Below are 26615 nucleotides of genomic sequence, written 5' to 3'. Positions count from 1 at the left end.
GCAGCCAAAGCAAAAAGGGGTGAGAAGGACCAAAATGGATTGCCTTTTTGCATTCCACAAGTAAGCATACCACTTCTTCCAAAGAGGAGAACTTCTTTTAAAAAAAAAAAAAAACTAATTTTTTTTATTGAAGTACAGTTGATTTACAATGTTGTGTTAATTTCTGCTGTACAGCAAAGTGATTCAGTTATACATATATATACATTCTTTCTTTTATATTCTTTTCCACTATGGTTTATCATAGAATATTGAATATAGTTCCCTGTGCTATACAGTAGGACCTTGTTGTTTATCCATTCTCTCTATATATATTAGTTTGCATCTGTTAACCCCAAACTCCCAATCCATCCCTCCCCCATCCTCCTCCCCCTTAGCAACCACAAGTTTGCTCCCCAAGAGGAAAAGTCCTGTGCACTAATTTCTTTATAAGAATTTATCAGCTGTATTCTCATAAAAAGTGCACTACTTCATTTGGGGAACTAAATAACGGGGTAAGGAATATATTCGATGGAAGTTTTGATATTCATGTGGCAGATTCTTACATCTATCTTGATTTTTTTTTTAAAAAGTATGATATAACTAAAACCCAGCATTCCTTGGATAAGCTAAAATGCAATTTAGGAGGAAAAGGCTTGGTTGTAAGGTTGGAGACCACGAGAAAGCCTGGGCACTGTCCTCCTTTAAAGATTTCTTGGGCATGCCAGACCTCCTGCCCTACTCAGTGTTTTCTTAGCTCTGGACCAGAACTTAGGCTAGCACTTTTCATATGGATTTTTGAAATGATGGGTTCATGTACGTAGACTGAGAGTTTGCACCACCAGGAATCCTTGTACATAGTAAGTTCTTCGTAAATGTTCCTGGAAGGAATAGAGGAGCTTCAAAAGGTCAAAGACCGTGTCTTATTAGCTTTGCAAGCTCTTGGCAAAGATAAGGGTGATGATAAGATATCGGGGAAAAGCTAGATGAGACTTTGACTTGTAAGTGAAGTTCCTGTGGCATGGCATGGCAAAAAGAGTCCTGGTAGCTAAAGAAACAAACAGGCAAACAAAGAAACAAACCCCAAATCCCCTCAGCTTCCCTCCCAAACAGGATGGATATCTCGACAGGGTCCACAGAGCCTTTCACACTTCCTAACAAGCACTGAGGAGGGAAATGCATGGTGATGTGAAAGGTCTACCTTTCTGCCATGGTTTGCAGATATTAAGATCTCCAAGTCGTTCCCAACTTGAGGTGTTTCCTTTCATATTTGGTTCCTTGTCATTAAGACACTTTACAGGCTTAGCCCCCAAAGTACCTAGCACAACTAGGTACTTAAAGATCTGTGCTTTCTGGGACTCCAGGCAGAAGGCAAACTGCCAGATTGAAAATGACCCTGCTTCATCCCAGAATTCTACCACTGTGTGAAAGGTAACTTCATGAATGGGCCCGTATCCGTCTTGAGGATGTGGGCCAAACTTGGGAATTGGGCCAATAGGAATTGTTCAGCACAATGAAGATGGAGAAAATCACTTTTTTTTTTTTTTTTTGAAAATCACTACTTAAAGGAGAATTCTTAAGGACCTACTGTATACCACGGTGAACTCTACTCAATACTCTGTAATGACCTATATGGGAAAAGATCTAAAAAAAGAGTGGATGTATGTATATGTATAACTGATTCACTTTGCTGTACATCTGAAACTAACACAACACTGTAAATCAACTATACTCCAAAATACAATTTTAAACATTTTTTAAAAAGGAGAATTCTTGGGAATCCTTATAAATTCAGGTTACTGAGTAACATCTGTGGTCCCCGATGTGGGGCAGGGCTGTTTACCATACTTTGGGGCTGAGACCTGTCATCCTGAAACGCTTGTGCAGTTATCCTCTGGAGGCCTCAGGCGGTACAGAATATGACTATAGAGCACCCCTAACACTCAGGTAAGCAAAGGAATCCTGACTGCCCTCCTGGGTCAGAACAGGGAGTGAATGCCTGCAGCTTCACTTTATTCCTTCTCTTCTGTTGTGTGTTTTTCTTTCTTTTTTATTGAGAAGTCAGCACAAGGTAGAGCTCCACACCTCCAAGCTACAGCAGGTTCTCCTGCTGCCGGCCAGGCAACAGAGGGTGCTGGAGGAGGGAGTGGAGGTGACAAAGAAGCAGGCCTGGGGGGGTGGGGCTGGGGGGGCTATAGTGTGGCTGAAATCCATTCCCCTGCCTCCAGGTAGAGACTGGGCTGACACTGCACCAAACATTCAGGTGCCTTTTCTTAAACCGGATGCTATCTCCCTGACCGGGAATCAAACCTCCCAGTATTTCTCCCTGACAGGCTTTTCCTCTGAGCGGACTGCCTCCCTTCTGCTGTGATGTGATTCACAGTGGAGCTGGTGAGCAGCTTATCACCTCCCTCTGCTGTCCTAACTTCTCAAACCCCTGGAGGCACTTTATATGTCACCATTCCTCTCTTCCCTTTTCCAGCCTAAGTATTCTGTAAGAAATGAGGGTCAAGGGGAAGCTGTATTTCCTAAGGTCAAAGCTGGTAAAAATGCATCTAGAATAATAAAACCAAGCATAAACATCCACAAAAGAATAAAACATCCTTAGCGATATTGGAAGCTGGGCCTGATCCTGGCTCCGCCATCTAGAAACTCACCTGGCCTCCTTTCTCTAAGTTCTTTCACCCTTGTCACACGGCAGGACGATGAACTGTAACGCTCCTCTTCAACCAGGTCATGACACTATCCGATAGTGACAATAATAAGTGTTGGTGAGGATGTAGAGAAGTTGGAACCTCATACATTACTACTGTTGGGAATGTAAAATGGTGTAACCACTTAACGTTCCTCGAAAAGTTAAAGATAGTTACTATATGACCCAGCAATTCCACTCCTAGGCATATATCCAGGAGAAATAAAAACGTGTCTACACAAAAACTTATGCAAAATTGTTCATAACATTATTCATAACAGCCACAAAGTGGCAACAATCCAAATGTCCATCAACAGAGGCATGGATAAACAAAATATGATATATCAATATGACAGAATGTTATTTGGCAATAAAAAGGAGTGAAGTACTGATAGATACCACAACATGGATGAACCTTGAAAACATTATGCTAAGTATAAGAAGCCAACCACAAAGGACAACATATTGTAGGATGCCATTAATATGAAATGTCCAGAATAGGCAATTCCACAGAAACAGAAAGTAGACTAGTGATTATTGCGGGCTAGAGGGGGGTGAGGATAGGGAGACAGGAAATTCATGGCTAAAGCGTGTAGGATTTCTCTTGGGATAATGAAAATATTCTAAAACTGACTGTGATGATGAATGCACAACTCTGTGAATATACTAAAAGCCTATATATGTACACTTTAAATGGGTAAATTGTATTGTATGTGAATTTTATATCAATAAAGATGTTTTTAAAAAGAACAAATACAATTTTAAAGTCTCCTCAGCCTCATCAGCAGAGCATGTGGCCAAACTTTTGGATTTTTGTCATGCTGGCAGGTGAGAAATAATATCTTATTATAGTTTTAATTCACATTTCTCTTATTATGGAGGAAGTTCAGCATCTTTTCAGTTTAGAGTCCATTGATATTGATTTCTTTTTATTATATACTAAATTCCCATGTATATTTTAAGGTCTATTTGCAGACTTTCTAATCTGTTGTATATGTCTGCCTACTCATGCGCTAGCACACAATTTCATCCATTAAAACTTTATGATGGGACTTCCCTGGTGGCGTAGTGGTTAAGAATCAGCCTGCCAGTGCAGGGGACATGGGTTCGAGCCCTGGTCCAGGAAGATCTCACATGCCACGGAGCAACTAAGCCTGTGCGCCACAACTACTGAGCCTGCACTCTAGAGCCCACGAGCCACAACTACTGAGCCCACGTGCCACAACTACTGAAGCCCATGCGCCTAGAGCCCGTGCTCTGCAACAAGAGAAGTTACTACCATGAGAAGCCCGCGCACCTCAACGAAGAGTAGCCCCCACTCTCAATAAGTAGAGAAGCCTGCGCACAGCAACGAAGACCCAATGCAGCCAAAAATAAATTAATTAAATAAAAATTTTTAAAAAAAGAAAAAACTTTATGGTGGGACTTCCCTAGTGGTGCAGTAGTTAAGAATCTGCCTGCCAATGCAGGGGACACAGGTTTGGGCCCTGGTCCAGGAAGATCCCACATGCCACGGAGCAACTAAGCCCCTGAGCCACAACTACTGAGCCTGCGCTCTACAGCCCGCAAGCCACAACTACTGAGCCCGTGTGCCACAACTACTGAAGCCCGTGTGCCTAGAGCCCGTGCTCCGCAACAAGAGAAGCCACCACAATGAGAAGCCCGCGTACCGCAACGAAGAGTAGACCCCACTTGCCACAAGTAGACAAAGCCTGTGTGCAGCAACGAAGACCTAACGCAGCCAAAATTAAAATAAATAAATAAATTTATTTTAAAAAAACCTTTATGGTAAGACAAGTAGGGGGACAGTCAACCAAGTCAAGCTGGGCAGCAACTCAGGGTAAGTGCAATCCCCAAGCACCCTCCCACCAAACCCAGCCACCGTCCCAGGCTGTCACCTTCACAGAGAAGTCATGGCTTTATTTCAAATATGGAGAAACACAAAGTTTGTTGCAAAACACTTTATAGAAATGCCAAGAACTGTGATAAAGAAGAGACTGAAAAAGGCCAAGATCTAAAAGGTCATTCAGATTGGCACAGAGAAGTCACAAGAACACACTCCAAAGACACAAACCATCAGAAAAACCTAGCACTTAATTTTGTGAGAATAAAGCCTAGGGTAAATGCTGTGGCAGCTGGAGACCAAACTGCAGTAGCAGTAAGCAAAGGCAAGTCTGGCAGGTGTAGTCAGATCTTTGGATGCTACATTGAGGAGTATGAACACGGACAAAGACTTCTGCCTTGACGGACAATCTGAACACCGGTTTGAAACACTGGATGTTCAAATGCGACAAATGGAAGACACAATGAATAGCATTTCAACCCTAACGACACCACAAAGCCAAGAGGCTATGTCTCTTCAAGAAACACACCAACAGCAACAAGAACAAAAAGAAACAGCAGATGGCACTGGCCTTGACCTCACTATGGAGCCACTGCAGGGTCAGTCAGGTGGTGTTGGCACAAGAACAGGATGAACTGTCAGAGACATACCCACATCCGTGATCAAGTGTAAGGTGTAAAGAACTGATGCTTCTGAAATATTCCCTGGGTGTATATGTATATGAACGTGTTACACTAGAGTTACGTTGGAAACACTGCCTGAGTCAGCATGCATACTTGTCCACGATGCTTTCTTTTGGCTTGCTGTACCTTGAAAATACACTGGAAAATTCCAGAAAGTTTCTACCTTGCCGGATTTTATAGTTCTGTGCAGTATGTGTGTAAGTGTGGAGGCTATACTTTTGTAGATGTTTTTGACAGTATAGAACTAGCTTGTAGTAAAAGGAATATCGTCCTCAAAACTTAGATCAAAACTCTAGTACCGGGCTTCCCTGGTGGCGCAGTGGTTAAGAATCCACCTGTTTGGGCTTCCCTGGTGGCTCAGTGGTTGAGAGTCCGCCTGCCGATGCAGGGGACACGGGTTCAAGCCCTGGTCTGGGAAGATCCCACATGCCACGGAGCAACTAAGCCCGTGCGCCACAACTACGGAGCCTGCGAGCCACAACTACTGAAACCCGCGCACCTGGAGCCCGTGCTCCGCGAAGAAAGAAGCCACCGCAATGAAAGCCTGCGTGCAGCAACAAAGACCCAATGCAGCTGTAAATTAATTAATTAAAAATATTTTTTTAAAAAACCTCTAGTACCAAAGTATTGTATAATCTTTAGAATAAAGCTTTTTATGTTTTAAGTCAAAAAAGTTTATCTCTGTATGCATTGACTTGTGATGCATAAAAATAAAAGCAGGGAAAAGCACACTTAATATGTTGACATGGCTATAAAAAGAAACAAAATTCAGTTATTTGTAGTGAGGTGGATGGACCTAGAGTCTGTCATACAGAGTGAAGTAAGTCAGAAAGAGAAAAACAAATACCGTATGCTAACACATATATATGGAATCTAAAAAAAAATGGTTCTGATGAACCTAAGGGCAGGACAGGAATAAAGACACAGAAGTAGAGAATGGACTTGAGGACACGGGGAGGGGGAAGGGTAAGCTGGGATGAAGTGAGAGAGTGGCATGGACATATATACACTACCAAACGTAAAATAGATAGCTAGTGGGAAGCAGCTGCATAGCACAGGGAGATCAGCTTGGTGCTTTGTGACCACTTAGAGGGGTGGGATAGGGAGGGTGTGAGGGAGATGCAAGAGGGAGGCGATGTGGGGATATGTGTATACATATAGCTGATTCACTTTTTTATACAGCAGCAACTAACACGATAATCTAAAGCAATTATACTCCAATAAAGATGTTTAAAAAATATGTTTACGTGGCCAAAAATATCTCATTCAGCATATATTATGGACAATGCCATTTTTTATCCTTTTTGTTTCATTTTGCTAAGTAGAGATGCAATTGGTTTTTAATCTGTGTTCACCACCTTTTGACATCAGAGTTTTTATTCAGTTGTCTAATAACTACTATTTGGATTCCTTAAAATAACTTTTATTTTTCATTTGATCATTATCTTTATATAACCAGGAAAATTCTGCAACATCACATTAGAAAATAAAAATGATCAAGCCTTAATTTCTCTTATCTTATTAGATATTGGTTTTATTAAGACTTCCAAAAAGATTTACCCTGTCATACTGTCAAATGGAGATCTCAAACACGTTTCTAATTATTCTCCTTCTAACCAGTTCTTGTTTGACAGCATTTTAGGAGTTTCATGCACCGCATTCCTATCCATCTACTTGGCCATAGAATTGTTGACTGGTTTCAGAAAAACCTTGGTTGTTGTTTTTAAACTGACAAATAATAACAAAGAATACACAATTGAACCAACTCAAGTTAGAGCTACTCTTTAAGTCCTGGTTAAGAGTCCACTGATATTCTTTTATCTCACAGGAACAACTCTTTACTACCTTGAAGAAGTGAGAAGAGCATAATGAAGTCTTTTAAAAAGCCTTATAATGTGTTTTAAGACTTGCTAGACCTAGTATCCCTCGTGCCCGTCCCTCCTCTACTCTTCTGCTGTATTCCTGGCTATTCTTGCTTATTTGTTTCTCCATGTAAATTTTAGAATCAGTTTGTCCGCCAGGGGTTTTTTTTGGTGGTTTTTTTTTTTTTGTAACTCCCAGGTGATTTTAATGAGTTGCCAGCATTAAAAACCACTGCTGCCCATTCACCTTGACTCTCTCTATTCCTTACTTCCTTGGTTGCATGTGAAAATGACACCCAGGCTCACCTGTGCTTTTTCATTCCAGATGAAGGGAGAAGCTGGAAGTGTGCCACACAATGGGAAGCAAAAGCAGGTAAACGCGAGCACCTCACCCACCAAACTGGTGAGAACGCAGCCAGTGACCCTTTCCACATCTGCGCCTGCAGCATAACTGACAACACCCCCCCAAGGTTTCGGGATATAGCTGACACATCAGTGAAGTGCTCGCTTCAGTAGCTGAGCAGAATCACTTGACTCCAGCTGCCTGATTATAACTCAAGCCCCTTTGCCTGCATGAAGGTAGCTGAAGAGCCCCGTAGCTGTCCCACCAAGGTCTCTTGGCCCTTAGAATGCCCCAGGCTCAGGCCTTTGGAACCATCCCTTTCTACAGCTGCTCTGGGGACAAGAGAGGCCCACTGGGGGCTGGGAACTGGGGGGTGGGAACCAGCTGTTGAGCCCAGATAACTTCTGTGCTGCATGCTCCTGCCCTTCCCAGAGACCTTTGTCCTGTCACTTTACCTGGCCCTCACGCTGCTAGAGAGAGAAAACACCACGATCCCTGAAAACACATCTAATCTTACATGTGAAATCGAGGTTTTAAATTTGACTTGGCTTGATCTGATTAAACTCAAATGAAAAATTCCTAGTGAATCTGGAAAGCTCAGGAAAAGGGTCCTTTGAATCCTAAAAAAGGACTAATTGCAAAAGCCCAAGATGAACTGTCTGGCAAATTTGGGGGTGACCTTTGAACAGCCTGTATAAAAGAACAAGTTTCTGTGGTCTTGGAGATCCAGCCCTTAACGGGGGGAGACAGAGAGAGAGAGAGGGAAACAGAACGTCATTTTCAGAGCTCAGAGAGAGAGAAGGTCATTTTTCAAACCTCAGGACCCGAGTAGACCTTTAAAAACATTTCACTAGCCGTGGAAAACGACTTACTAACTTCTGATCAAAAGTGGGATAGGGTAATCAGAGAAGAAAAGAGTCAGTGCAGAGTCAGGTTGCTCTGAATGAGTCAGTCAAAACGGTCTGCTCCTTTAGATCTCCAAAGGCTGGATTAAAACCTGGCCCCCTATTAGATCAGCTTCCCCTACAACAGTGTATGTGACCTGGTTCACTAACTGCACACACGTATAGGGACCACCACCTCCAGTCCTCTCCCACGAAAGAATATTAGCAGACTGCATCTGGGCGTAGAAACATAGGCTGTGATGGACATTTGTCACTCCTGCCCAAGGTACTATAGAAATTGGTGACACACCTGGCAGCCAGGGTTTTCCTTCCGCAAGTCTGGGACCTGCTGGTTGACCATCGAGCTCGCAATGACCACTGTTTTAGGCTTTCGGAGGAGAACATGTAAGGACCGCCCAGTGATGGCCAGCGGTCTGTTCTTTGCCCCTAGAAGCCATCATTGTCCCGTTCAGCTGGCAGCCCAGCCTAATATCTCTGGAAGGCAGAGGACATATTACAAGTCAGAAAATATGTTTATTTACTCTTTTCTTCAAGGGCAAAAGGGTGATGGGCATGGGAAAATAGGCCTGGCTCAGGAACACAGTTGAAGTCCCTGTGGCCTCATCAAGGATTCTGCAGATCCTTCTGTGATGGCCATCCCAGCTCCGCCTGTCCATTGGAATTAGCTGGGGACCTTTAAAAGACAGGGAGGCCCAGCCCCACCTCCCCTGCCCCGGCAGAGACTCTTATGTAATCGGGCTGGGGAGTAACCCGGATACTGGGAGTTTTTGAAAGCTCCCAGGTGATTCCAATGTACAAATAATCTGCATCTCTGTTCAACAAGAAGACTGGTCATGAAATCCCATGGCTCTCGGAAGGCTCACCTGTCCTTCTCTGGGTGACGAAATTGCATGCTAGATTCTCTGGATCAGGTTTGCTCTCTTCCCTCCCCCAGCCTTAAGCTCTAACTTTCATACTCACCTCCGCACACAGCCTGAGAGCTCTTGATAAGGAAGAGCCTTCCCACGGAAGTTGGGAAAAGGTCAGCAGATGCGCCATGGTGGCACGATTGAGATCCTGATGCCACCTCACTCCTGCCGGGCTTCAGCAGTGAGCTGCGTGTGAAGGCAGGAGGCTTGCTGAGACCTGACGCTTTCTTGTCCTCCCCTAGGAGGGACACATCTGGGGCTCCATGAGGAGGACGGCTTTCATCCTGGGCTCTGGCCTTCTCTTGCTTGTGGCCCTCTGGAACTCAGTCACATGGTGAGTCTTCTCGGCCAGCTCTGATTCGGGAGCTGGGGGCCATGCGGTGGCGGTCTATGGGCAGAGCATGGATTTAGGAGCTGTCCACCCACCAGTCTTCACCCAGAAACATGAATGAGTTTTTTTTCAAGGCATCTTCAGAGATTTTGGGGTGCTTCTGGCTACTTCTGGCAAGCCCAGTGGGAGAGGCTGCTGTCTACATTCGAAGGGAAGGAGTGGCTCCTCTACATTCTAGGTGAGATTCCCAGACCACCAGCACTTAGGGTTTGGGTACATGGTTATAGCTTAATTCTTTTTCTTTTGTTCTCTACTTTGGGACTTCTCAGTTTATTACCCTAAGGAATGAGGACTTAAAGTTTAAGGCAGTGGTAACCCCAGAGTGCTAAATTTGGGGGTTAATATGGAATGGATGTTTAAGGATATCTAAGAAAAGAAGTTGAGACACCTCCTCCATCCCCCCAAATAGAAAAATAAAAAAAGAAATCGTGTGTGTGAAAACGAATGCTTGTGAGAGCAGTAATCCTGCTTCTAGATGTCAGGTCCACAAGTGCAAAGGGCTGTTCTGGCTCATGTGAGGCTGTGTCCTTGGACCCGGTGCAATCTAGCTAGCTCTTGGGCCTTGACAGCAAGTGTTCACTCAAAATGTATTTACTGACAGTGCCAAAGCCTGAAAGCAAGCTCAAAACATAGTAGAAGAAAAAACCTATTTTAACATAGGTATTTATGACAGCATTATCTACAATAGTGACTGTCCGCCGTCATACATTCATTCACTCACATAATATTTATTAAGTTATTCTGTGCCAAACTCATTTGTAGGATGTAGAGATATTTAAGATAAAGTATTAAGGTAAAATGTCTACCCTATTAAAAAACTATGTCACCGTTTGACTGGAAGAAAATTAATAACTACAAAACAAACAAACCTCAACCAAAAACACTTTGTCACAGTCTAGAATGGGAGATTAAAAAGTGTCAGTTGTCACAAAGCAAACATAGAAATAAAATGTTTCTGATGATTGCTTTCTTCTAGGAAGAGAACTCCGAAAATGGGCTGAATATTAAACATGACAGGTTAATGGAATCTTAAGCACTCATTGAAAAGAACAATGCAGATTGCAAATATACATGGGGAGAGTGGTGGGAAAACATTTTATGTTTCTGTTACGATGATGGGAAAACCACCTATCACCTCAGTGATAAGCAAATACCAGAGAGAAAAAGTATTTGCCATTTGAAATGTTAGAACTGGAAAACAGTTCAAGATCACCTCTTGTGATTTTCATTCGGTATATTCCTCCAGGAGCCCTTGGATTGACACGTAGGCAGGCACCTCGAAGGGTGGCCCGCTAGGCAACAACCAACCTAAGTTTTTTTTTTTTTTCAAAATAAAGTTTCTTATTTCTGAGGATAAAAGTAAATACATGCTCACTTAAATAAAATAAATAAAAATCACACAATTCAAATAAGCATAAAGAAGGTGAAAATCACCTACCTCTCATATCCACGAAATAAGCACTGTTAGTATACTGCATATTTGGTTAAATTTAAAAGACATCTACTATTTTTTTTAATTAATTTATTTTTGGCTGCTCTTTTTTGGATCTTCGTTGCTGCACACAGGTTTTCTCTAGTTGCAGAGAGAGGAGGCTAGTCTTCGTTGCGCTGTGCAGGCTTCTCATTGCGGTGGCTTCTCTTGTTGTGGAGCACAGGCTCTAGGTGCTCGAGCTTCAGGAGTTGTGGCTTGCGGGCTCTAGAGTGCAGGCTCAGTAGTTGTGGCTCACGGGCTTGGCTGCTCCTTGGCATGTGGGATCTTCCCAGACCAGGGCTCGAACCCGTGTCCCCTGCATTGACAGGTGTATTCTTAACCACTGGGCCACCAGAGAAGTCCCGACATCTACTATTTTTTTAACTTCTTTTCATTGAATTGATTATGGACATCTTTCCATATCAACTGATATAGATTTGCTCAGTATTGTAAGCTGTCCTGTCTATTCCATTGTGTGGAAATATTCTAATCAATTTAGTCCATTCTCTGGGAATTCGAGTGGTTAGGACTCCATGCTTTCACTGCCGTGGCTTGGATTCCATCCCTGGTCAGGGAACTAAGATCCGGGACATTTAGGTTACTTAAATGTTCTACTGTGCTTTTTTTTCAATTGCTGAGATGGGCATTTATGTGCACGAGTGTGTATGTCTTTTCTTTCTTCCCCTCTTTCTGTCTTTGTCTCTCTGTCTCTGTCTTAGTCTGTCACTCTGATCTTTTCCTCACTTCAGATACTGCCAAACTGCCCTGAGGATGTTTGAGCCAATCCCATTTCCTCACAGTGCTAGCCAAGTATTTTTCAGGTATCAACTGCCACACACGGCACAGTGATTGATGGAGCAAGAAGGGTACTGGAGGAAGAATGCAGAGACAGAGAATTAAGTTAAACACCCTTGCTCCTTGGAATATTGAAATTAGAGGCGGCGGCAAATCAAGGAAAAATAAAGCTAAGAGTACAAGAGTTAGGTAACACTACAACGTCACTTGAATAACTGCCAACTGGGGTAGACAAAGTGCTTATTTGTTCACAGGAGGAGAACAGACATACTTGGGATGACTTCATGGAAAAGTGGGATGTGGGGCAAAAAGCCCTATCTAAATTTGTGTTGATCGGTATTTTCTAAAATACCCTGCAGCACATCAGTTCTATCGGAGGTTAATGGGTGGGGAGACCATACGACTTATCATCGAAATGGGACATTTGTGAGAATAAAGGAGGGGTTATTAATCATGATGGATATGATGGATACATACTGAAATTGTCCTGGGCAGACAGGGACGAATGGCCAGTCTGTTCTCAGATGTTCTGAGAAGACAGAGTGCTGGGTAAAGAAAAGCCTGAGAAAGGCTGAATTTAACAAAGTCAAACAGGAATTCTCAGAGCTGTGACCACACTTGTCTGGACTCTGACTCTCCAAGAAGGTAGGGTGTGAAGGCTGTTTTAACCAAGGAGCCCCTTGAGAGGTAGGTTTTCCACTTTGGAAAATGCTCACTGGACGCCTGAAGTACCCCTGCTCATGTCACCATAAGGTCATGGGGATTGGGGAACCCAAGTGCCCGTGGTGAGCTGTACGATACCAAACTCCTCCTCTGCTTCTCCCTTTGCTTCTCCCTTCCTTGGCTATTCTTAAAGGGCTCAGTGGGCACAGACGCCCAAATGTCAACCGAAATTCATTTCTGTTTGGAGTGTATCATACATCTTACCATAGTTTTGTGTTGTTTTTTTCTCCAACCGCCTAGAAGGTTGTTGTCCCCGTTCTACAGCTAAGAAAAGAAATAGAGACACTCCTTAAGTGACCCATCCCAGTCCCCACAGCTGGTTTGTCACCCCAAGACTGAAGGCAGGCCCCCAGCCCTGAGCACCCAGACACCAAGGCCCTGGCAAGGGCCTGCCTACGACGCAGCCTCAGTTACCACCGAGCATGTGTTCGGGGAATACGTGCGCCGCCAGCTCCTGAAGTTGTCCTGACGTTTCCTTCTTCTTCCCAACCTCAGGTGCCACCCAGGTGCCCGTTCTGCTCTTCTGGACCGTCAGTGGACTTCTACTGGTGGTTGACACAACTGGAAAGCCTAACTTCATCTCCCGCTACCGAATTCAGGTCGGCAAGAATGACCCTGTAAGTGTTGCTGCAGCTTCTCCTGGTCAAGGCACAGAAAGCAGGGGCTAAAGCCACATTCTCCAAATTCTGCTGGCTGGCCCAGGAGAGACCGGGGCCGGTGGGAGCCAAGTGATTCTGTACAAGGCTCCCCCAGGTTAGAAGATTAGAGAGAGGAAATAATATGACATTAGCCAGCCAGCCAAGACTAATGTCAGTCAAGACTAATCTTCTGGCTCCCAGGCCTGGCTCTCTACCTGCCTGTGCTGGCCTACGGCACTGTGGCCAGCATTTTAGGAACAGAAATGATTGTCTCAGCCCAGCACTGGACCGAGTCCCAGATATGTCAGGTAGGTCTCCACCTATCCATGGGAGAAGGGACAGCAATAACTAGATGCTGAAAACACGGATAACAGCTGCCCTTGTGAGAGAGGGACACAGCTGCTGAAACAACGCATAACCCCACTATCATATTAATTGTGAATGTGTCGGTGGTGGTGGTTTTTTAAGCAGGTCCTCCTTCCTGATTATTCAGTACCACCAACAGATCGTAGGTCATCCATGGTAAACAAGGCCTGGACCTTGCTGACAAGGAACTCCTGGCCCCGAAGGAGAGAAAAAGCCAAGCACCTATCTTGGATGGACACAGGCCGGGGAATTGAGCCCCACTGTTCACTGCTCCCTGAGCCCGGCTTGCCTGCTTAGCGCTCTGACGACCTCAGAAGCCTTTTCTTACACAACAAGGAAGAAGTTGATTCTTAAACCCAGATTTTTTTACCCCAGCCCCACCAAAACCACATCCTGGCTTCCTTCCCAGACAAGACAATCATTTTCTTTTCTTTTCTTTTCTTTTTTTATAAATTCACTTATTTATTTGTTTCTATTTTTGGCTGCGTTGGGTCTTCGTTGCTGTGCGCAGGCTTTCTCTAGTTGTGGCGAGCGGGGGCTACTCTGCGTTGCGGTGCGCCGGCTTCTCATTGCAGTGGCTTCTCTGGTTGCGGAGCACGGGCTCCAGGCTCTAGTTGTGGCACGTGGGCTCAGTAGTTGTGGCACACGGGCTTAGCTGCTCCGCGGCATGTGGGATCTTCCCAGACCAGGGCTCGAACCTGTGTCCCCTGCATCGGCAGGCAGATTCTTAACCACTGCACCACCAGGGAAGCCCAGACAATCATTTTTAATTATCTGTCCAGGTGCCTGGATGAGTCACCTCAGCTCTCAGGGAATTCTACCCAGGCCAGCACTCTAGAAAGGAGAGTGGCTGAGAAATAGTGCCCTTGATCCAGGCTTTCAGGACCGTCCCTTCCTGAACCAGAGCTACTGGCCTGGCTCACAGTTCCCCTCACTTGAGACGGCAGGGGCCTCCTCCAGGTCCAGCTCAGCAGGCAGGGACCAGAGCCAAAGGGTTAAAAGCAGGGCTTGTTCCTTGAGAATGTTTCACCTGTCAGACCACGGAGGTCTCCTTACCAGGCACCACTGACTGAATGCGTACATCTTCAAGGCCAAGTACTGTAAACATCTTCATCATTCAGAAGAGAAAACAGAGGCTCTGAAATGTGACATGGCTTAGAACCATGATTCACACTCAAGTTTTGTGACACCAGGGCTTGTGCCCTGAACCACTAGGCCACATCAGCTCTCAAGAGAATCACCTAGCGCAATAAACTTCACAGTCTACCATGAATGGAGGGCCACACAGGGAAGGTCTCGTGGCATTTGGCAGAAGCTGAGGTTCAGAAAGGTGCACTGACTAGTTCAAGGTTAGACTGTTCTTGGAAAGCTCGTCTCATCTGCTCCTACACTGTGTGCACCCTCAGGTAGTCACACAAGTAAGAAGGAAGCCCCAGATGCCATTTTGTCTTCGGCCCATTCCAAGAAGGTCTGACCCCTGACCTAAGACATCAGAAACAGGTCATCGAGTGGGACCTGAACGCAACGGCATTCATAGGACACCACCAGCCACCCCCGCCGCCCGGCTCTGGGTACCCTCCCGCTCTCCCGGACTGGATGGCTAGTTCACGCCTCTCCTCCCTCCTCAGATCCTCAACACCTCTGCGCGTCACCTCCTCCCAGAGGGTGGCCTTGCTTCAAGCAGAAGACAGCTCCCCCGGCCGTGCACCACCGCAGCCTGGGGGAAGCACTTGCACACACACTCTGACTGCCCACCTGCTGCAGCCCGTGGCCTCTCTCTGGTCCTACTCCAGCCCATTCCTCCACTGTCTGCACGCTACACCCAGCACCTCTTGTTTACTCCGGCAATTCTTCCTTCTCTTTCTTTTGTCCTTTTTTTTTTCTTCCTCTTCTGGATTTTACTCTCTGGCTTATTACAAACCTGCTATAATTTTTCCCAGCTTAAAACCAAACCAAAACCAAAAACCTTGCGTCCATCTCCCATACTCACTCCCACTCATATTTTTGGTCCCCTTTGCAGCAAAGCTCTTTAAAGGGTTGTCTATACAGTTTCTGATTTCTCCCTGTCCACTGTCTTTTCCCAAAATTTCAGAATTATGAAAAATTGAAAACACGTATACAGAAGTGGAAAAGGTAGTAGTACCCTGATCACTCATTTATATACCACCTAGATTCTCCAGTCTTGTCTTAAACATTTTACAATATGTGCTTTTTCTGTATATAAAACTGTAAATATCTATGCATCTATAATTTTTTGCTTCATCATTTGAAGCTAAGTTCAGACACCATAAAACTCTAAATCCTTCAGCCTGCACCTCCTAAAATAATCACAAAACAATCCTCTCACCTCCACTAGAAACCTCCTAGCATCAGGCCTTCACCTCCACCGCTCCACCACGATTGTCCTGGGCTAGGTCACCAGTGCTCCTGTCGCAGGCTTGTCTCATTAGACCTACCAGGGCCGTCTCCACAAGTTGCTCATGCCGCATCCTGTTGTAGCTTCTTATACCGGCTGCCAAGGCCCCACTGTGTCCTCACAGCTCGCCACTCACCCCTTCACAGCCTCCTTTCTGGATCCTCCCCAGCCTAACCTCCCCACCCTGTTTACGCTGACGCCCAGGGCACAGCCTCGTCGTCTTCTCTGTCCTCGTCCCCTCGGCGTCATGACTTTAAATAACCGCCTCAACGCCAACAGCTCGCCAATTTACCTCTCGAGCTCAGAACTCTCTCTCGGTGCAGGACTAAACATCCAAATGCCTCCCTGACATCTCCAACGCAACATGACCCAAGGAGAATTCCTGCTCTCCCAGCCCCCAAAGCCTTTGATACCCACAGCCTCCCCAGTCTCAGCTGGGGAGCCTTTCAGTCCAGAGGCCTTGGAGTCACCCCTGACGACTGTCTTTCCCTCATACACCACATCCAATCTATCAGGAAACCCTATTGGCGCAATTTCCAAATGGATCCAGGATCCAGCCCTTTCCCACCACCTCCATCGCCACCATCCTCTTAAATGTGTACTTTAGCACTTCTAGTCTTCCCGTTTGTATTCTTGGTCTCCTACTGTCTATTCCCAGCACAGCAGCCAGAGTAACCCTGTAAGATCCTGTCACTTCTCCGCTCACAACCTTGGGATGACCCTCGCTTCTCTTGGAATAAAAGCCAAGGTCCTCAAAGTGGCCTACGGGGCCCTGTACGCACTGGCTCCTCCCTGCCTCTCTGACCTCCCCTCCCACTTCTCCCCACCTCACACCTCACTCTTCTCCAGTCAAGTACGCCAGGAGTGTGGCCTATCGTGGAGCCTTTTCACCAGCTCTTCCCTTTGCCAGAAGACACTTCCCCCAGATACCTGTTTCCCTCATCTTTGTTCAAATCTCACCATCTCGATGAAGCCTACCCTGACCGTTCTACTTAAAACAATAAGAGTACAAACTCAGTGAGGGCAGGAATCTTTTTGTTCACTGCTTCCTCCCCAGCACATAGAACACTGCCTGACACATAGAGGGTGCTCGATATCAGCTGAGTGAATAATCGCATGTCACACCCACCTCCTGGTCAAGGCTGCTAGAAGAGGTGTATGGCTTCCTCTGTGCTGCTCTCAGACCAAGGCTGCCCAGACCTGGCTTCACCATGGGATGAATTCTGGTCCATCAATACATGCAGGACATGGAAAAGGCAGAGGAACAGGCAGGCCTGAAGTATGAGGACCACGCTGAACCCGGCCGCACCTAGGAGCAGAAACCCTCCAGCTTGCAGACAGTTCTCAGGAGGGAATCCCCTTTGAGAATGCCAAACCAGTTCATCGGGACCAGCAAGTGACCTGTGGAGATGGGGCTATTCCCAGGAGCTCCAGGGCTCTGACAAATGGAAGGGTCAGGGGTCACTGGTTCCCAAGGAAACGCTGGCTGTGGTCTTGAGGCTCGAAGGGATGTGAGCACGTGAGGCCAGCTCCCCACAGCGCTCTGGGGAGAATGCAGGCAGCCCCTCATCCTGACAGCCCCATCCTGAAAACCAGCAAGACCTGCTCACAGCAAGCGGGACAAGAGGCCAGAGAGCAGCTCCCTGGCTCCCACCCAGGGAGGCTGGACCACACGAGGAGGCAGGCGACCCTGATCTCTGCACCTGGTCCTGGTCAAGGCTCTCTGGACGAGCAGGGACCAAAAGGCTAAAGAAGGGATGAAGCTGGGAGCCTTCTCCAAGCACCCTGGAGGCTCCCCAAGATGCCTGTCAGGAGTACGTGGGGTTGCGCCTGGCCAGAGAGATGGGGAGGACGGTGGTGGAAGCTGCAGAAGCAGGAAGGAGCAGGCAGCTTCAGGCAGAGACTAAGGCCGGGGGGGGCTTCCAAAGGCAGGGCATTACCAGGCGGTTCCATCCCTGGGCCGGGCAGCACTCAGGGGCTGCTGGCTACAGGCAGACATCACTCCTAGCATCCAGCCCCGAGCGAGGGCCTCCCGAGAGCTGCTCACAGAGGAGCCTGGTTCCTAGAAGGGAAAGACCTACTTCCCACACTCTCATCCACCTCCTTTCTTCCTTCTCTCCCCCCCACCCCGGGCAGGTGGACCCCATGAAACTACGCCAGTCTGTCCGCACGGTTCTCTTCAACCAGTTTGTGATCTCTTTCCCCATGATGGTCTGGCTCTATCCCATCCTCAAGTTGGGGGGCGACCCCTGCCGCCGAGAGCTACCCACCTTCCACTGGTTCCTCCTGGAGCTGGCAGTCTTCACGCTGACTGAGGAAGTGCTGTTCTACTATGCACACCGGTGAGCGCTTTCCTTCCTGAGCACAGCCAGCTCCTCACTCTCCCAGGTTCACCCACCAATGGGGGTGAAACCTGGCCTCCTCGGAGTTGTAGGGGTGCGACCAACAGCACCTGGCATCAAGAGCCTCCCGCTAACTAGCTAACACGAAGACAACTCTTCGCTCCACCGCTGACGATGTGCGACCACCGACGAGGGTCCGGGATCTCCGTTCATGTGTGTGGCAGGGCAGTTTCCCATTCATCCCCTTGATTGAATCCTTTCTGGCCATCCTCCCTATTTTACAGCTCATACAACTGAGGTAGAGAGAGGCAACGTCACCAGAAGAACTCACAAGGCAGGGCTGTCGGAGCACCAATCCAGTGTGTTTTCACTGGATGTGAAACTTTGCTCCGTGGATATAACCCCAGTTCCTACCTTTGGTTTCTCGTGTTCTGGTGGGGCAGGGGGAGAGGGAGGTTGGCCGATTTATCAACTGTTAACTCTCTTCCCAGCCTCCTTCACCACCCAAAACTCTACAAGAAAATCCACAAGAAACACCACGAGTGGACAGCTCCCATCGGTGTGATCTCCCTCTACGCACATCCTATTGAGCATGTGGTGAGTAGAGCTCGGCTCCCCCAGAGGAAAGGGCAGCGGGCGCCAACCCCCTTCCCTAAGGTAGTCTCCTGCACAGAGCGGGATCACACTGGCTCTTTCTTCTGCCCATTCAACAGCTACCATTTGTTGTTGGCATATGCCGGGCGATGCTAGATGCCCAACATAAGTTATCTCATTTAATCCTCCCAACAACTGTGTAAATCCTCATTTTGCTAAAGAGGAAGTTGAGGTTCAAACGGTTAATAACTTGTCCTAAGTTTCATGTCTGAAGGAGTCCAGCAAATCAAGTCCAGAAACTCATTCAGCTTCCCCAGATCTGGGTCAAGACGTCTTCCCGGACACCCACCTGCGTCCCCTCCATCCCCTTGGGCCCCTCTTCGAACAGCCCTCTCCTTGCAGGTCTCCAACATGCTGCCGGCGATGGTGGGTCCCATCGTCATGGGATCCCACTTGTCCTCCATCACCATTTGGTTTTCTTTGGTCCTCATCATCACCATCATCTCCCACTGTGGCTACCACCTACCCTTCTTGCCTTCACCTGAATTCCATGACTACCACCATCTCAAGTAAGGCAACCCTCCCCGCTGTGGGTCTCCGGGCAGTAGCCCCCACGTTGACTCCTAGAGCTCCTGACAGCAGACACCGGTGTCTCAGTTCAAATGTGGGTCTAGTGGAGAGAGAGATCTGCAGGTGGGGACAAAGGTGACCATCCTGGGACCCAGATCACCTTGCCATTCTCTTTCTGTCTGATATTGGATCTTCCTGCCACTATGGGTCTTTAACCTGCATTTAGGTCCTGGACCCTTTGAGGATCTAGTGTAAGCCATGGGCACTACCAGGAAGATGCATACATGCATAGAATTCCCGTAGGCAATTCAACAGAAGCTGTCTGTGCACGCTCTGAAAGCCTCCAGGCTCGTTGGTGTGGCCTAGGAAACTCCTGCACCAGAATCACCTGAGATGCTTTCCTCAAATGCAGCCTCTTGGGTTCCACTCCAAATACACTGAATCAAAGCATCTGGGGGAGCAGGCCTTGGCATCTGCATTTAGTTGTGTTCCAGGGGATTCTGATGGAGGTGGTCCCAGAACCTACCTGAACAAGCTGGCTTTGCCCCAGGTTCTGAGTTGTGTGCGTCGAAATCACAGAGAGCTTTCCAAAGGAAGAGCGTAGCTTTTCAGTCTGGAATGGCCCCAGGAATATGTGCACGACCGCCTGGGTTAACCGGAAGCAGGTGGGCAGCATGGTGGGGATGGGTGTGGGATAGGAGGGCTCAGAAACGTGTGCGAGGCTGGCACAGGTGAAATGAACGTGAGCTCGCCCGCCTACAGCACCCTCCTCTCTCCTCCAGGTTCAACCAGTGCTATGGGGTCCTGGGGGTGCTGGACCACCTCCACGGGACTGACACTGTGTTTAAGCAGACCAAGGCCTACGAGAGACACATGATCCTGCTGGGCTTCACCCCGCTCTCCGAGAGCATCCCTGATCCCCCGAAGAAGATGGACTAAGACACGGCCCGAGTGCCATCCTAGCCGTGCCCTCTGCGCGGTCTGCTAAGGTGGCCTGAGGCCTCCTGGTCGCACCTACCAACTCGCTCCTTCAGCCACGCACTCTGATGACAAACCACGAGGGCAGGGGGGAGGTCAACCTCCTGGAAAAGCAGGCCCAAGGAGGGGACCAGGGCTCCCCCAACTACCCCTATCATCCCAAAGGGGACCAGGGATTGGCGTAACGAAAAAATATAGCTCCTTGGAATGGAGACCAGTCAGAGGGAAGAAGCCACTTTGACAGGGCTCCTGGGGGGTCCCCCGGTCCTCTGCTGTGGAAGGGGAGAGGGACACCAGATGACTCCTTGGTAGCCCTGCCAAGACAGAGAATGACAAAGGTGGCAGGAGGCCGTGTGGCTCCAGCCATAGCTCCTCCTGATGCCAAGGGGTGGGAGAACCCGAAGACACTGCTTTGCCCCTTCCTGTCCCCAAAAGCCTCTCTCATTCTGTACTCAGGCCAGGGCCAGGACACCCTGGCAACGGTTCTGGGATCAAGTCCCCACTGCTCCCCAACACACACACGCGCGCGCACACACGCACGCGCACACGCACGCGCACGCACACGCACAGACACACAGCGTGATAAAGACCCCACTTCAACTCTGCCCCACTGCAATTGGACATCACCCCTCTCTGAAAATACCAATCACAGGAGCTCCTCCTGTGACTACAACTGAGATACCAAGAAGAGGCGCAGACCAAATCTCAATACCTTCAGCCACAGGCGGAAACCAAGGGCCAAACCCTGTGGCCCCGCTCAGCTGGGGCCCCCTTTTAGCCACAGAGGGTAGGGTCAGAGTTGCTGACCTTTGGGGACACCCAACTGAGGCCCCTAATTAGGCTCTCTGAGGCAGGACCAAAGGAGCTAGAACCCTCTTCCTCCACTAAAGCAAGAAATACACGGCTGAACAGCAGGTAAAATCCTTATTTCCCCCTCAAATGATGAACCAGTTGTTTCAGCACCATTTTTACAGGATGACTTTAGCAGTAATGCCTTTTCCAATGAGACCTTATTGTCTACCACAAAACCACAGAGCTGCCCAGGTGGAAGCAGTCCCCACCCTGGGTTCGCTCAGCTGCTTCTGACATTGCCAGGAACCCTGTGGCTCCCAGTATCAACGTGAAGACACTCTGATTTGCAAGGCCACCATTATAGTTTCCAAAGTCTGATATTCTCCTGAACATTCAGTTCTCCTCTGTCCAGAAAACCACCCGCTGTAGTTTTATAAAATACTTTAACATCTGATAGGGCCACATCTCCAGGCAGAGCTATCAAAGAGGACGACCTCCTGCCACGGGCCCTATCTCCCCAGAGGACCTGCCCAAGAGGCCGACCAGGCGCTTAGCAGGCAGCGTCCTCCTCGGGCCTGGGTGGGCCCAGCCCCCTCCCTGGGACCGCATGCCCTTCGCTTGAGCACAGCTCCTGGTGCACCAGTGCTGGACGTGCTCATAGCTGCTGACCTGCACCCACAACCTGTCCTACGAATAAACAAACAGTTGGAAAACAGTCCCTCTTCAGTGCACTGAGCGAGGGTCGGGAATGAGGAGTGTGGAGGACGAGGAAGAATGGCGGTCTCTCCTTTTAACATCTGTAGACCTGGAGGTACTGCTGGGGCGCAGAGGGGCGAGGGGCCTCGTTCTCTCACCCTTTTTCTTAGGCAGGTCGCTGGGCCTGGCCCCGACACTGGTTACCAAATAGCCTGAAGGAAAGGTCGAGGTCTCAACACTGGCAGCAGAGAATGTGCATGTGAATGGAGAAAGGATGGAAAACCAACCGGTCTCCTCTGCAGTGGATACTTGGGTTTCTGTCTCCCTACGCGAGTCGTTCCGGCATCACGACCACACGGTGTCTGTGCGCCACAGCAGCACAAGGAAACACTCTGTGGCTTCTTTCAGAGTATTCCCAGCAAGCCGTGGAAGGAATGAATGTCTTCCTCTTCCCAGAGCGGCCCGCAGAAGCCCTGCCCACTGTCTCCTAGCCTCACCTTTGGCCCCTGCGGGCCATCGGTGCTCTTAAAGTTCCTGTTCACCTGACACAAGGTGGAATTGTCTGGAAAACCATTTCAGATGGGACGCTCAAGTGCCAGGCCCAGGAGACAAACAGCTGTCAGGGAATGAGTAAACAAGGCTCACGTTCAGTTTTGTAATGACACCCCAAGGCCAGGCCGGCATTCAGACTGTTATCACGGCTGGTGCCTGGCCTCACGGGCCAGGGAGAGGCACCAGCGGCTCAGGGGCCGGTCCCGGTGGGAGCGCTCATCCTTCCTTCCCCGGCGTCAATCCTCAGGGCTCCGTGGCCGACCTGGATTCCACAGGGCCGGAGTGTTGGTCCCTCCTTTATACCCCGCAGGGAAGTCTGTCCAGTGAGGAGTCACAGCAACTCGTATCTTCCTGGCTGTGCCCTGACACCATGCCAAGCCACAGCCAGTGCCTGAAGTCCTGGAATTCCAGCTGCTGGAATGGTGTCGCTCTGGTCTGTGGCACTGCCTACAGCTGCCCCATCTCACTTGAGACACGAGGCGGACATGAATTCGAGGCTGGCAGAAGCTCTCCGTATCTCCGAGGAAACACCTGGAAGCACTAGCAGCCGTAGAAGCTGTGTCGGAGCCCCTGCCCTGGGTAGACTCCCCGACAGCACAGTGGCAGAGCCCCGCAGAGGTTTCCTGTGCACACCCCGAGCGCAGGCTCCTCTGCATCTGCGGTCGGAAGGAGAACCAGGCTCCACCCCACACCCCCAACAGCTGCACCCCTCATGGGAGACCAGCCAGGCTTTTGCCTTTTCAAGTTTTTATTTTTATACATTTTTTTGTATTAAAAAGAAAAGCATAATTACCACAAATTACAAACGACTAAAGCAGGACTAGAATAATGAATGAATCACTTCAGCCTGGAAAGCAGATACTCTCAATAATATTAATGTTATAATACAAGCTCATTCAAGTATTTTACATTTTTTTGTCCTTGTAAGTGTGATATCCTAGCACATGGTAAAGATAACGTACTATGAGCATAAGGTGGAACCTTCTCCGCAAAGCCGGTGACAAGTTTTCCTCTCCAGTCAGAAATGGGCTGTATGCTCTTATCTTCTCTGCCTCTGCTATCAACACGGCTGAAGGAGAGGGTGGGGCTGGGGCACATCCCGGGCCCTGCGCACACAGGAGAGACCTGGGGCCCCCGCTCAGGAGGCACCAGGCGATTCAGACCGCTCTACCCAGGCTTCTGGCAAAAAACCACCACCCTCCCTATAAGCTAGTTGTCCTTCTTGCCCCTCCTCCCCACTGCCAGGGCTTTCTGAGCAACTTTCTTTTCAAAAACCAATCATCAGGAAAGGGAAAAAAAGAGCTACAATAGAACAAAACAAAAACATAACAACTTTGACACGGGGGGCTCTGCACCTGGATCTGAGCCCAAGGGGTCCAGGCTGGGGCAGGGTCGGGCAGCCCCTCTCTCCTGGTAGTGCCTTTACTCCCAGATTCAGGAGAGCACGAGAGAAACCTGCCCCTTAGCAGGGCCGAGGTACACAGACCTTCTGATGTTTGATGCCCAAAGGCTGTGTTGGCATGGACCAATCTTGGAAGGGAACAGGATGAACAGAAGGATTTGGGCAGGCTGTTGCTTTGTGTCTCCGATCTTGGATCCCCATGGAGGATGGTGCTTGTCACAGATACATCGGTCCTAAATTCAAGTGTCTTCAGAAAGTGAAGATGTAAACTACTCTTTGCAACATTAACTCCGAACATGTTACAAAAAAAAAAAAAGGAAAGAAAAAATGGAAGAAAAAAGCCCCCCCAACCCCAGCCTGTGTTGAGATGACGTCCTCACCTCCCCACCCAAAAGGGGCTTCCTCTTTGTGGGGTGTCTGTGGGGAGGATCAGGGAGAGGATGGCAGCCCCCTGGCCTGGGAGTAAACTCTAGATAAGAACAGCCTTTCCCCATACTCCCAAGGCTTCCTTGTGCCCCCAAACCCAGCAGAGGACAAACACTGAGGTTTCTGTGGTGCTGGATACAGTACAGGGCCGAGCAACCCAAAGGAAAGAAAGAGGCAATGAAGGGAAGGAGGAGGGCGTCCAGTGTCTGGCACACTGTGGGGCAGGCACCAGATGGGCAGGGAGAGGCCTCAAACCCCACTGTCAGAGCAGAGACCAGACACTCATCCTTGGCTTTCGAGACAACCGGCTCACAGGAACTAAGATGGGCTTCCCCATACTAACTGCTGGGAGGCCAGAGATGGGGGAGGGCACAGGCCAAAGCAATGAGGTGCCCAAGACACAGGGCAAGCCCTAGCCAGCCTGAGATACTGTCTCCGACTCCCAGCTTTAGGGCCCGACAGAGGAAGCAGTTGACAAGGGCCAAGAGGCGTGAGCACATGACCACCACCACCCTGTGGTGAGCGTGTTGGCATACCCGCACCCAGCCCCGTTTGTGAGGGTCAGTTTTGGGTCACCCTCCCTAGCTCTGGATGCCAGGAGACTCCAGCCATTCCACTGTCATTCACAGCCCAAGTCAAGCAGTCAGTGGCTGGAGAAGTCAGGTATACTCTATGTCCACATATACCTTCCTGCCACAGGGCTTCTCCAACTGGCAGGACCCCCCTCCCACCCTCAAAGCCTCCTCAATCTCTCGTTCCCAGGCGGGGTCAACTGGAGGGTGGGCAGAGATGGCTTGCAGAGGGGGCGGGGCGCAAGATGGGGATACCCACCCGGCCCAAGGGAGGAGAACGGCATCTCTCTCCACCTTTTAAGAGACAAAGCCTCCTCGAGGTCTCAGAGATCTATCAAGGGAACGCAAGAAAGGTTTCCAAGCCTCAGCTGCCAAGTGTTCACCTTTCCCCTTTGAGGTGGGGGAGACAGTCAAGCCGAGGACGAGTGTGTCCCAGATCCAGGCCAACGCTGTCCTCCAACAGTCTGAAGCAAACTTGGCCTTGGCGTTCCAAGGGTAGGATGAAGGGTGTCACGGCAGGACGGGCCCTGGCGTGAGGCAACAGCAAGCAGAGCAAGGACACGACAGTGGCAGCAGTGTACAGACACGGGACGTCAGCTTCAAATGATGCAACAGCGGAGATATTCTGGGCACGGCTCTGATCTGAGCCGCCCCCAACTCTCTTGCCTACAGGCAGGAGGCACTGTACATGCAACTCAATCCAGAGACAGATTCTAGTCAATCCAGCCCAGGCACATCCAGAGAAGGTGGGAGCTCTTCGAGTTGACTCCACCGAGGAAAACAGGCATTTGGGTATTTCAGATTCCCACTCCACAATAAGGCAACTTTTAAAAAAATACTATTTCCAAGAACAAAACAAGAAAATTCCAAGGGTAGGGGAAAGACATCACTTTCTGTGGATTAGGTGGGGGTTTTCTGATGGTTTTTTTTGGTCTTTTATGGTCGATTTTGTCTTTTTTTTTTTTTCTTTTCCATTTTCCCAAGGATGGAAAGGTCAGAGAAAAATAAAATAAATCATCTTTCAATAGTCTCTTCTGGTACGAGCAGCGTCTCTCTGGGCTGGGGAGTAAGGGGCATGGGGGGAGGGGAGTGGAGAGAGGCCGAAACCTTCCCCACCCCCACTTCTAGATCCTTTGGTTTCCTTCTCCCGGAAGATGGCAGGAGGGCGTGGTAGGGACAGCAGGGAGAGAACAAGGTGATGGCAAGCCCCAGATGATCAAGGGGCTGGTGCTCGTGGGGCCCAGGGACGCTGCCAGAGCCTTCTGTGAAACAGTGCTGGGCAATGGGGCCCACAGGGCCTTTCTGTGGGCTGCATAGTTGGCTGGCGGGGGAGCAGGACGCAGCTGTGGATGGGGACCAGGGTTGCGGCCTACCAGCCGCGGGCAGGGCTGCAGAGTGATTTTGGTAATCCAGACGAACTATCAATAATTTAAAACTTGATATATATATATGTATATATATATATATATAAAAAAAATTTCCCCCCTTACCCTCCCCCCCCCCAGAAGAAGCTAGGATGTGAAGAAGAGCCATGGAGAGAGAAGAGGGAAGGGGTGTGTGGAGGCTCCTGCCCAGGGGCGCCTCTGATAGCCCAAATGGTGTACACGCTGCTACTCAGCACAAAGGCCCATCCTAACGACTACAGGCCTGTCCCTTCTCTGTCCCCTCTCCTGGGACTG

The 26615-nt window shown here is 48.8% G+C and overlaps 2 protein-coding genes across 11 annotated transcripts in view; one reads left to right on the top strand and one right to left on the bottom strand.

Annotated features, from left to right (window-relative positions):
* The window catches only part of FAXDC2 (fatty acid hydroxylase domain containing 2), a 26649-nt gene extending 4646 nt beyond the window's left edge, over positions 1-22003 (top strand). The window contains exons 2-9 of the mRNA XM_060144091.1: positions 7382-7429; positions 9455-9546; positions 9678-9781; positions 13088-13209; positions 18149-18354; positions 18846-18951; positions 19351-19517; positions 20301-22003. Of these exons, the coding sequence (XP_060000074.1) occupies positions 7382-7429; positions 9455-9546; positions 9678-9781; positions 13088-13209; positions 18149-18354; positions 18846-18951; positions 19351-19517; positions 20301-20457 (1002 nt within the window). The 3' untranslated portion in view covers positions 20458-22003. The remainder of the gene's footprint in view (positions 1-7381; positions 7430-9454; positions 9547-9677; positions 9782-13087; positions 13210-18148; positions 18355-18845; positions 18952-19350; positions 19518-20300) is intronic.
* Positions 1-26615, bottom strand: part of CNOT8 (CCR4-NOT transcription complex subunit 8) — a 74841-nt gene extending 48226 nt beyond the window's left edge. For 7 of the 10 annotated variants that reach the window (XM_060144104.1, XM_060144106.1, XM_060144105.1 and 4 more), the window contains exons 1-3: positions 17142-26615; positions 12797-12856; positions 2634-2718 (exon numbers count right to left, since the gene is read on the bottom strand). The gene's annotated coding sequence lies outside the window, so the exon portion shown is untranslated. The remainder of the gene's footprint in view (positions 1-2633; positions 2719-12796; positions 12857-17141) is intronic. The other 3 variants (XM_060144097.1, XM_060144094.1, XM_060144095.1) reach the window with 3 other exon arrangements.

The sequence above is a fragment of the Lagenorhynchus albirostris genome, chromosome 3 (assembly GCF_949774975.1).
Source record: "Lagenorhynchus albirostris chromosome 3, mLagAlb1.1, whole genome shotgun sequence".
Lineage (NCBI taxonomy): Eukaryota > Metazoa > Chordata > Mammalia > Artiodactyla > Delphinidae > Lagenorhynchus > Lagenorhynchus albirostris.
This window is presented reverse-complemented; position numbering and strand designations above follow the sequence as displayed.